This window comes from Sphaeramia orbicularis, chromosome 15 (genome assembly GCF_902148855.1).
Source record: "Sphaeramia orbicularis chromosome 15, fSphaOr1.1, whole genome shotgun sequence".
Taxonomy (NCBI): Eukaryota; Metazoa; Chordata; class Actinopteri; order Kurtiformes; family Apogonidae; genus Sphaeramia; species Sphaeramia orbicularis.
In genome coordinates, this window is record NC_043971.1 from 8,876,973 (window position 1) to 8,889,472 (window position 12,500).

The following is a 12,500-nucleotide window of genomic DNA, read 5'->3' on the forward strand; positions in this document are numbered from 1 at the left end:
GAGGAGGAGGAGGAGAAGGAGAAGAAGGAGAAGAAGAAGAAGAAGAAGAATGCATTTATAAAGCACTTGTCATTCGGCAGAATCTCAAAGTGCCACAGAGAGAAGGAATAACAAATCACCTTCTTTCCGAGATCTTCCGTAGAAGAATGCAGACACAAAGACTCCTCCTCTTCCTCAAAACTGATCTGACTTCCTCTTCCTTGGCTCCACATCATATTTGCAGGAATGTGGAGAACGGCGAGAAGAGCCTCCCCTCGACTGTCGACGGGAATCACCTAAAAAAACAAAAAAACAAACAAAATGAAAGTGCATTAATCAGATCATCTGTTTCATTTAGCTGGAACAGATGAAGTTCCAAAGCTTATAGCTGAAGAACCACAAGGGCAGAAGTAATCAATAACAGCTCAGTGGAAAAGTAGTAACCTCTAGTTTAACCCTTACCGGTCTGAGTCCATTTTGACCGTTTTCAGTACTTTTGATTTTGCCTTTATAAACTATTAGGCCTGTGACGGTACACCAGATTTTCAGTTCGGTACGTTTTCGGTTTTCAAAGCCACGGTTCATTTTTTTTTTCGGTTTCGGTAAAGGAAATTATTATTATTAATTACAGAATTTTACTTTTTTCACTCAAAAAACACAGAGAAAACTTTAGAAATGATATTATTTATAAGTTCTTATCCTATTATTTACATTATTTTACTGGTCCGGCCCACTTTATTTCATATTAGGCTGAATGTGGCCCTGAACTCAAATGTGTCTGACACCCCTGATCTAAGCTGTCTAACAACGTATGGCATGTCTATACTGACAAAAGTTTTACTGTTTAAACTTTAATGTAAAGTGTTCCATAATGAGAGGTGAACAGTTTATGCACAACATTGTGAATAAAAGTCAAATTTTAGGATATAAGTGTCATTATTTTATCCTGCTTTTAATTTATGTGACTTTTTTCCATAATTAGGATATGGGGGAAGTCTGTTTGGTAACACTTTATTTGAAAGACTAGTTTATAATGCATTAAGCGCACATTCATAAGACATTATAATGCATTATAAAAGTCATTATAACAGTTTATGATCATGTACAACAACTCATACCAAGGTTAATAAAGTATTATAAGTGTAGACATAATGTATCATAAATTCTGCTTTCATGTTTTATACCTCCATACCAAAGTGACAACAGTGTTTGAAGGAAGAATCTGAAGTCCTGGGTTACAGAACACATAATAACTAGGCCTGTAACGGTACACAAAATTTTCAATTCGGTACGTTTTCGGTTTTGAAAGCCACGGTTCGTTTTTTTTTTTTTTTTCGGTTTGGTACGGGAAGAAAGAAAACCCCTCAAAATGTCTTTAATACATTTATGAATTTTTGAACATTTTTCCCCCAATTTTTGGACACAATAGAATATAGAAAAACAGGAATAATATAATTCTGCTGTTATAAATCAAATAGAAAATAAAATAAAATATTAATATTACTAAATGTATTTTAAACATTAGTGTTGCACTTTTCCCTGACAGGTAGTTTCGAACAAACAACAAAAATCTAATCCCAGTTCTGTCAGTTCACATTCTGTAGAAAAATATCAACAAAAAAAATTCTGCATGAAGTGCAACATTAACAGGAGGGTAAACTGGTATTCTGTTGAAACAAACTGAAGAGAAACACTGACAACAAACTGAACCAAATTATTTATTTTAGGACAGAGAACAAACTGTTTAGGACACTGTGTGTGTGTGTGTGTGTGTGTGTGTGTGTGTGCGCAAGGTGTGATTTGTCTGGGGGATGGTTGGTTTGTTGTTTTTTTTTTTTTTTTGGTCACAGCCGGGGGGGTGGGTGGGGGGGTGCGGTCCGGTCCATAACTAACATAACTAACGCTGGCGTGAAACGAAAGTGAAACTATTTTTATATACTTTCAACGTCCAACTCCGAGTTCTATTCCTCTGTTATACAGCGTGTGTGTGAGAGAGACACAGACAGAACGAGTGTCAGTGTTTTATAACTACTGTAGATCAAAGGGTCCACACAACGTCCGTCTTATCAACCGTCTCTTTCCTCGTTGTTGTCTTTCACCTGAACCTGAACTGATCCAAACTGGACTGGACTGATGGTGGAGGGTCTGCAGTCTCTTCCTTCCAGGCTCGCATCATATTTGTTGTTTTTTTTTTAACCGTATATCAGCTGCTATTTCGTATTTCATGTCAATGTGTGCGTTCTTCAATATGTCCGTGTGAAACTTGCACGGATTTAAAGTTCCGCATCAAACAATGTCTTTCGTTCCTTTTTCTTTTTGTCAACATACTGTGCCGTTTGGGTACAGCTGTGTACCGAACCGAACAGGTGTGTACTGAAACGGTTCGGTACGTGTACCGTTACAGGCCTAATTATAACCATCATAACTCTAGCCAGTTAAAACGACACAGAGAACTGCTCTGACACGTAGTTTCTGAAACTGAATAATGCCTTATCAACATCAATAATAAGTTACAGGAGGACTTTAAGAGCTTTTAGTGAAGTGACAACACTGTAAGGTTATTAGCAACTGTATGATATTATAACACAAGTATGATGACGTATGAGCGGTAACACACTATGAAGCATTAACAAATACTGAATTCATCATTTCTAAAGCCTATTTCTGACATGCATACTCATCAATATATGGTTTATAAGCACAGTTATAATGTTTTACTCATCATTCATCAGCTCATCTACATTGTGCTTAATGATTGTATTTTCATACTTTATAAATTATGGATTCAGCGTTTAAAAATTTGTATTGCATCACTTACAAACCAGTTTTGATGTGCATTTATGCTCGCACATACACTATTCAGACATGTACTAATGGTGAGTGAATATGTTATGTCACATCTGTCTCCAGATGTTAGTCTGCTTTTGTCTGTCTTGTTCATCTTGTCTGTCATTTCCTGTTTTATTTTGTTAAGTTATCCTTGTGTGTCATGTCTGGTGTCTTTGCTTCCTGTCCCTAATCTGTGTCACCTGTGTGATTACCTGTCCCTGCCCTGATTTGTTCCACCTGTGTCTCATAGTCTTCCCATGTTTTAAGGTTTCAATTACTATGAATAAAATATTTTTCTTCCATCATTCTTGGTTTTATTGGATTGTTAAAAAGTTCCAGTTTTTTTTGTGTCACCCTGTACTTTATTTTCTGATATGAGCTCAAAATGGTCCCACACAGCGGAAACCTTTCTTTTGGCTTGAGGCTGCTCCATAATTCTTGATGAATTTGACGATGAACCGTGAAAGATCAGAGATTCTTTTGGCAGATGCATCCCGTTGACAGATGCGCTTCCTTATAAACACAGTTTGGCGTGTCAGTGTCACTTTGAAACAGTTCCTGTATCGGCCACGTGACTTTCTCAAAGCGATACGCGCACCGACACGGGGTTTTGTTCTATGAGCTCGACACATGCGCCGACGGGATCGGTGTTGCCGGACCCATCACTAGTGTGTACTTATTATAAAGTGTTACCCGTATGAGCAGTATCTACTGGCTCTAAATAAAGTGTCAGTCAAAAATTATACATCCAAATAACTCTATTTTGCAAAAAAACAAAACATTAGAAGAACAGAGACAGTAAATAAAAGTGTTACATGTTGCTTTGTACATAAATAAAAATAATGTGGCAGCTCTAAATCTTTGTTAATTCAAACACATACTTTTTTTTTTTTTAATAAATATGAGTAACCCAGGACTTGAGATTCTTCCTTCAAACACTGCTGTCACTTTGGTATGGAGGTATAAAACATTATGAAAGCTGAATTTATAATACATTATGCCTACACTTATAATACTTTACTAACCTTGGTATAAGTTGTTGTACATGATCATAAACTGTTGTAATGACTTTTATAATGCAGTATAAATGCATTATGAATGTGCACTTAACGCATTATAAACTAGACCTTCAAATAAAGTGTTACCGTATGTTTTTAAGTAAATAAGTAAAAATTTATGCCAAATTTGCAGAAACTTTTGAAGAAACTAACCTCAATATACCCGAGAGATTTTCTGTTCCTGAAAGTGGGATAGATTTTAAAACCTAACGCCTCTAGCCACGGCTGATGCTGGCACAGAATCATAAAAGTGATGACGTAAAAGTCCTGCTGATATTTACAAAAGCAGTCAGCTGACCTGTCCTCTAGTAAGATGTTAGAGTGACTCCACTTGATTTCTAATGAAAAAATCTGACTCAATACACCCAGTGTCTGATGCATCTTTAAACAATTGCATCAGTTGACACACATGATGATACATCTGATAAAATAAGAAAAAGTGGAGGAGCAAACAGAAGATGAACAGTACTGATAGAATGAGCTTCAAAAGGCCACAACAGTCACACAGAATGAAGCATACAACCTTCAAGGGCAACCCATATTTCCGACCCTGAATTGAATTTACCCATGAAGACCCAAACAGCCACTGGGTGACTAAAAAAAATCTACTGAATATAAACTGTTTAATAAGAGTTGATCCACTAATCCTATCAATATATGTAAATAATTAGTGTACAATACAGTTATTTATCTTTTCATGGTCATCATAGACGTTCAGAGGCTCTGTAGTTACCGTGGAAACACCATCATCTTCTACAACATTGATTCACCAGTAACACCCATGGAGTTGGATCAATGACAGTGGATGGACACACTTGGTTTTTATGTTCAGTTATTGATATATTTGCTGATAAAAAGCCACTTTTTCTTCAGTTTTCCTTCTCTTTTTGATATAATAACCCTCAACTTTAATCTGAGTTTTATGAACATCTGCACAATCACGAAATTAACCCTTTCATGCATGAATTATGAGAACCTTAATCAAGATGTTTTTTCCTGAGTTTTTATTCCTCTTTAGGCATGAAAAAAAGCAATGCGATTGAAAATTTTTTTTATGAACCTATTTTTCATGGAGTTACAAAAATGTCCACTCAGCTAGACACCATGCTTTTAATTTATGAAACAAAGATACATGTATTTACTGATATACTGAGTGAAAACTATGACATACATTTTTTTTTAATGCTGCTAATCTGATGTTTTGTCACATTTTAACACACTCTAATATTAGTTATTACTCACTTTATGGAGGTAACCTTTTGTTTAAGAAAAACTGTTAATTACAGTCTAATATCAATAACAAGCTATTGATTTACACTCAAATATGTTAGTGCAGATCAGGTTTATCAAGAACAGCAAAGTTACAGCAATGGTATGAATTGTAGTGTATGGGATGATGCATCAGGCGTCCACTGTGTTGGCTGATATGAAACTAAAACAATAAAATCCATGAATATATAAGAGAACAGCTTTGAATAGCTGTCCACTGTAGTGACCAGTATGCATGAAAGGGTTAAATATAGGAAAATACCCAATTTTCACTTAAAATACAGTAGATAATATTATGACAAGTGGTTCCAGGTACAACAAACCCCACCCCTTGCACGTATTGTAGCTTATTTTGGCATCGATCCAGCTGATGTCATCATGTCTATGTGTGTGCTGATGTCAGCATATCAATTGCCTCTATGTGCCAAGTTTGAACTAAATTGAAAAAAAAAAGAAGTTTTTATACACAATAGAAATTTTGCCCATTTTAAGTAAATAGAGAAAAAAAAAAAGATTTTAAAAATTCATAAAAAAAATTAGAATTTTGACCTACTTTTCCCAAAACATAACCAAATCTATTCTGTGTCACTGGCAATCCATAAACCAAATTTGGTATGAATTCAACCAATAGTTTTGCTGCTAAAGACATTTGAAATTTTGCCCAATATAGGTAAATGGGGGAAAAAAAGATTTTAGAAATTCATAAAAAAAATTGTAATTTTGACCTGCTTTTCCCGAAATGTAATGGGATCTATTCTGGGTCACTGGCAATCTATAAACCAAATGTGGTATGAATTCAACCAGTAGTTTTGCTGCTAGAGTGTTAACAAACAAACAAACTGAACCAAAAACAACATCCCTTACTTCCCCTTCAGGGGGCGGGGTAAGAAAGTTTAAATAGGTAGTTAAAAACGCTTGTTCTTACATTTAATATAATAAACATTGAATTTTCTGTGAGTTTTCATGAGCATGTAAATTAAATACAGAAAATTAAATATAAGAAAATATAAGAAATATAAGAAAATATGACTGACAGTGAAAAATGCAAAATTTGATAATAAATGACAATAAATCACTTAAGAAAGGTTAAACAGAGAGAAAAATTCACTTGGGAACTGACCCTAAATTAGCACTGGGTCTTTATGGGATGTATTTGTTTTGTTACCTGGGTGTTGAGGAAGTTTTCTAATGTATCCACGAGGCTGGATTTCGGTGTAAAGTCCACTGATTTACAGTCCGTTAACCAGAACTGGAGCAGATCCAAACTGCGATGAAACACCTTTAAACTGTCTCCTGACATGTCTGGACCTTCTCTGACAGGAAGAACAAACAGCACAGTCACATAATTAGAGGACAATCTTTCAAACCGCTGTCATGCTTTGGATTATTTATTTATTTTTTATACATTGAGTAAGTCACGGGTGTCAAACTCAGTTAAGTTCAGGGGCCAAATTCTCCCAATATGATCTAAAGTGGGCCGGACCGGTAAAATAATAACATAATAACCTATAAATAATGTCAAGTCTAAGTGTTTCTCTATGTTTTAAAGTGAAAAAAGAAAAATTACATGATGAAAATGTTGACATCTGAAAACTATCCTTTAAAAAATATGAATAAACATAAAAAAACTGAAATGTATTACTTGAAATAAGTAAACAGTCATTGTGCAGTTAAGAGTAGTCAGTGTCTTAGTATTTTTTTTAAGTTAGTATTTACACACGTGCATTACAAATACACAAAACATTTAGTAAAAGGTATAATATTAGCATTATTTATTCAGTTCAATTAAAAAAAACTTTATTTGATCCCAGGGGGCAATTCAAAGGCACATGTAAGCAGTATGATTGTATAACGCTTTTATATAACCCAAAGAAATCTACAAAAATAAAAATAAGTATGAAAGGAGGAAAAAAAAAAAAAAAAAAAAAAAAAAAAATAATAATAATAAGAGCAACTATGCAGAAAAAAAGTAGTCGGGGGTGTTAAACTCATTTTAGTTCAGGGGCCACATCCTCCTAATATGATCTGAAGTGTAAAATAATAACATAATAACCTATAAATAATGTAAACTCCAAACGTTTCTCTATGTTTTAGAATGAAAAAAGTAAAATTACATTATGAAAATTTTTACACCTGAAAACTATCTGTAAAAAAAAAAGAATAATCTGAAAAAAACCCTGATATTTAGTAAGAAAAATAAGTGCAATTTTAACAACATTATGCCTCAGTTTATCATTTACACATGTACATTACAACTTACGGATCATAGTGGATCTACAAAACATTTAAGAACAGGCACAATATCATTAAAATTGCACTTACTTCTCTTAAAGACATTTCAGTTTGTTCATACAGGGGTTGGACAAAATAATGGAAAGACCTTAAAAAATCAACAAAATATAATTTAATATGGTGTAGGTCCGCCTTTTGCGGCAATTACAGTCTCAATTCTCCGAGGTATTGATTCATACAACTTGTGAATTGTTTCCAAAGGAATTTTAAGCCATTCTTCAGTTAGAATACCCTCCAACTCTTTTAGAGACGATGGTGGTGGAAATCGACGTCTTACTTGAATCTCTAAAACTGACCATAAATGCTCAATAATGTTGAGGTCTGGGGACTGTGCCGGCCATACGAGATGCTCAACTTCATTAGAATGTTCCTCATGCCATTCTTTAACAATTCTAGCTGTATGGATTGGGGCATTATCATCTTGAGGTGAAGGTGTTTCCATTATTTTGTCCAACCCCCGTATTTGTTCAGGTTATTCACCGTTTTGTGAAAGGACAGTTTATAAATGTAAACATTGTCATAATGTAATTTAATATTTTACTGGTCCGACCCATTTGAGATCAAACTGAACTGAATGTTGCCCCTGAACTAAAATAATATCTTTCTCAATATCTTAAGTGTAATTTTTGCATTTCACAAATCATCCCACGGGCTGAACTGGACCCTTTGGAAAATTTAGAGTTGTCGTTATTTATAGCAGGGGTTCTCAAACTTTTTCACTAGAAAAACACTTGGAAATTAAATTTTAATTCTTCTATTTAAAAACAAAAATCAATTAACCACTGATTTTTCTTTTGTTTCTGAAAAGAAAATCCAATTACCAAAAGATACACTGACCGTTTGCATAGACAAATTCAATACAAGTCTACTCTGAGGCTTATTTAGGCTACGTTTGATTCACTTTTAATTTAGAAAACAATTACCTGTACTTGTAACTTCGCTTTGGAAGTCAGATGAGGGTGATGTGAGAAATACTGATATAAATTTGACTTATTTATGACATCCTCTCACGGACCACACCTCAAGTATCACTGATTTATAGGTTATTATAGTATTATGACAACGGTCCGACCCATTTGATATCACATTGGGCTGTATGTGGAACCTTGATTATTCATCCCACGGGCTGAATTGGACCCTTTGGCGGGCTGGTTTTGGCCCACAGGCCATATGTTTGACACCCGTAGATGAAGTGAAGAAGAGCTCTGAGCTTATATAATGTATACCTTATGGCGCTGATGAACTTCTCCATTACAAACTGCAGTAACTGCTCAGGAGTGCAGAAGAAACGATAGGTATACAGAAACTGCTGGATGTAACCCTCCAAGGCGCAATTTCTGGAAGAAAAACAGACTCCATTTGCATTCATTTCACCAACAGATTAATACAAACATCTCAATAAAACAGAAATAAATAAATCTTTAACCCATAAAGTCCCAAACATCCACTGACGACCAAAAGCATCTACTGATCTAAAATGTGTAATACCTTCTGGACCACTAAACCTATTAATATGCTGAAATATTTGGTGAAAAATACAGTTTGTCATCTTTTCATGGTCATCAGATATGACCCATTTGGACGTTCAGAGGCTCCGTAGTTACCATGGAAACACTATCATCTTCTACAACATTGATTGGAGTTTGACAAATGACAGTGGATGGAGACACTTGTTTTTATGTTCAGTTAATGAGATATTTTACTCAAAAGTGATATTTTCTTCAGTTTTCCTCAGTTTTTGATATAATAACACTGGGTTACAAAAAAATGTTTTTTGCAAGTTGTCTAGGTTTTTTCAACTGAATTAGGACCATTTTGCACCGCTAAATCCAAAAATGACATCTGTTTTTCTCAATCAGGTCAGGTTTTTTTTGCTAATTTGATTTTGAAAAATTTGATCTTCTCACAAAATATAATAATTAATACCAAAATAAGATTGGTAAGCACACTTGATGAAACTTGTGACTTGATTCCTGTTAGGTACAATGGTGTAGCAGAATACGTCAGGCTTATTTTTACAAGATCTTCTAGTCGAAGCCATTTCATTCACCTGTAATATTAAAAAAAACAATCATAAATTGGCAAAAGTAAAATCTTCAGAACTCGTTTATTGCAAGAAATATGAAAGAATTTTGTATCATATGATGTGAAAATGCCCATAAATGTAAGCAAAAATGTTAAAAAGCCAATATGTAGCATAGTTGAGAAAGTTGACCTGATTGAGAAAAATTAATGTGATTTTTGGATTCAGCACACCAAAATTATCCTAAATCAGCTCAAAAAACTTCAACAATAAATTTGTTGTTGACCAGTGTAATCTTCAACTTTAACCCTGTAAAGCCTGAAACATTAAATCATTGAGAGAAATTTCCAGTTCTTTGAAACTGGAGCCTCTATTGGTTCTTCTGAACAACCAAGATTCATGAAACGGCGCACCAGAGTCTAGTGGTTATGAGGCGAGGGTGGAAATGGTCGCTTTTCAAAATAAAATCCTTGCAAGGCTAATGGAAAAAAATTGCTTTAATATTAACCACATTTTTTTTTCTTTGCGACCCAGTACTAAATGATCCACGGACCGGTACCGGACCGGGGGTTGGGGACCACTGATGTATACAGGGTGGGGAAGCAAAATTTACAATGAACATTTAGTTGTTTTTTCTCAGCAGGCACTACGTCAATTGTTTTGAAACCAAACATATATTGATGTCATAATCATACCTAACACTATTATCCATACCTTTTCAGAAACTTTTGCCCATATGAGTAATCAGGAAAGCAAACGTCAAAGAGTGTGTGATTTGCTGAATGCACTCGTCACACCAAAGGAGATTTCAAAAATAGCTGGAGTGTCCATAAAGACTGTTTATAATGGAAAGAAGAGAATGACTATGAGCAAAACTATTACGAGAAAGTCTGGAAGTGGAGGAAGCAACAAAAACGTACCAAAGCTTTTATTAAAGCTCTCAAATCCAAAATCCTAAAGGATCCAACCAAATCCATGAGAAAAAATGGCAATTGAACTTGAGGTAGACAACAAGACCATTAGAAATGCAGTAAAATATGATTTGAAGTTTAAATCTTACACAAGAACACCAAAACACTTGTTGACAACAGCAACAAATCCAACTTTAGCAATTTTTGGGAATCATGTTTATGGCCGCCTTCTAGCCCAGATCTAAACCCTCTGGATTCTGCTATTTGGGGCGTTTTAGAACATGCTACCAATAGAACATCACACAGCGATGTCGACTTTCTTAAAGATACTATTAAAGAAGAATGGAAGAAGTTGTCACCCGAATATTTGAGGAACACTTGCGCAAGTTTCAGGAAGCGTGTGAAGGCAGTTATTGAGAAAGGAGGAGGACACATAGAATAAAAACATTTTCTATTATGTCAATTTTCTTGTGGCAAATAAATTCTCATGACTTTCAATAAACTAATTGGTCATACACTGTCTTTCAATCCCTGCCTCAAAATATTGTAAATTTTGCTTCCCCACCCTGTACAACACACCTTTGTAAATGAAAAGATTAAGTCAGTAACCTAAGTGACAGTAATATATAAAAGTACAATAAAACCCTGACTTGGCCTGTCCTCAGTGATAAGCCCATGATCAAAGACAGGTCCTGCATCCCATCTGAACCGTACCTGGAGTACAGGTACGCCATGAGGCCCAGAGGAGAGCCCACTTGCAGGGTGCTCTTTCCGCTGCGGCTCCCGAAGCTCAGAACAGAAGGGTCCTCGGAGGACTGGAGGTCCAGAGGCCCAGGTCCACAGACAGCCAATGACGGCAGTAATGAAGCCTCCAAACCCCACTGGTCCACAGTCAGTATCTGCAAAAATACCAGGAAGAAGATCACAGAAGAGCTGAGCTGAACTACTGGGAAATGCATGAGGAAAAAAAAAACAAAAAAAAAACAGTGTGATGTGGTGGTGATGTGCTTCAGTACCTCAAGGTATTTCTTCACACAATCCAAAAATAACACTTTGGATCGGAGTTCTTCCAGCTGGGATTTGAGTTTGATCAGCATGGGTTTACTCTCACCACCTTTGGGAAAAAAAAAGGGTTTTATTAGTTACAGTGGAGTTACATTCATCATCTTCAATCGTGGAAAAAATTATTAGACCACCCTTTGTTTTCTCCAATTTCTTGCTCATTTTAATGCCTGGTTCAACTAAAGGTACATTTGTTTGGACAAATATAATGATAACAACAAAAACAGCTCATAGTAGTTTAATTTCAGAGCTGATATCTGAATATCCGGAACTTCAATCAACATCTACTGTATCATTGTTTAAAAAGCATCTGAAAAGGGACTTTAATTCACGCAAAAACATAAGGCTATACATCATTTGATTTGTATTTGATGATTTGTAATGTGATTTACATTTTTACAGTTTTTACTGTAGTTTATTAATTCAGTTATATTGTATTTTTAATTCTTTTGTCCTTTTTTCTCGTGTATTGTTCATTTCTGGGGAGGTATTCATATAAGCCTTTCTCCTGTTTTATGATGTGCAAATAAATAAAGAAATAAACAAATGAATAAATAAATATCCATTTTTTATGTTTTCTTGATAATAACCAAAATCACTTCAGTTCTTACATTAATATCTATGGGATTGTACTGACAAAAACAGCGCTTTTAGACATTCCATGTTTTCTTTTGTGTCTGTTTTAGTCACATGATACACACAGGAGTTAGGACTGGATTGCATAACCATTGTTTTTGATGACTTTTGATGGTCTAATAATTTTTTCCATGACTGTATATCAGTGATTCTCAACTGGTGGGTCGCGAACCTGTTTTCAGTGGGTTATGGGCTTTTGTCTGGGCAAAAAATTATGTTACGAAACCAATCCTGTGTTTTATTTTTTTATGAAGTGCTGCCCATTCACACTCCCCAACAGTAGGGGGCGGTAATGCACTGTAATACTAATTAACACCAGACATTTCACAGCATAAAAGAAGACCTAAAGGTATGTATTTACAGTATTTATGGAAAAAAAATATTAGACCACCCCTTGTTTTCTTATATTTCTTGTTCATTTTAATGCCCGGTACAACTAAA

At 35.0% G+C, this 12,500-nt stretch overlaps 1 protein-coding gene across 1 annotated transcript in view; it reads right to left on the reverse strand.

Annotated features, from left to right (window-relative positions):
• Window positions 1-12,500, reverse strand: part of kndc1 (kinase non-catalytic C-lobe domain containing 1) — a 214,492-nt gene that overhangs the window by 58,322 nt on the left and 143,670 nt on the right. Inside the window, exons 20-24 of the mRNA XM_030156898.1 lie at window positions 11,378-11,475; window positions 11,076-11,260; window positions 8,654-8,764; window positions 6,301-6,448; window positions 120-275 (exon numbers count right to left, since the gene is read on the reverse strand). Of these exons, the coding sequence (XP_030012758.1) occupies window positions 120-275; window positions 6,301-6,448; window positions 8,654-8,764; window positions 11,076-11,260; window positions 11,378-11,475 (698 nt within the window). The remainder of the gene's footprint in view (window positions 1-119; window positions 276-6,300; window positions 6,449-8,653; window positions 8,765-11,075; window positions 11,261-11,377; window positions 11,476-12,500) is intronic.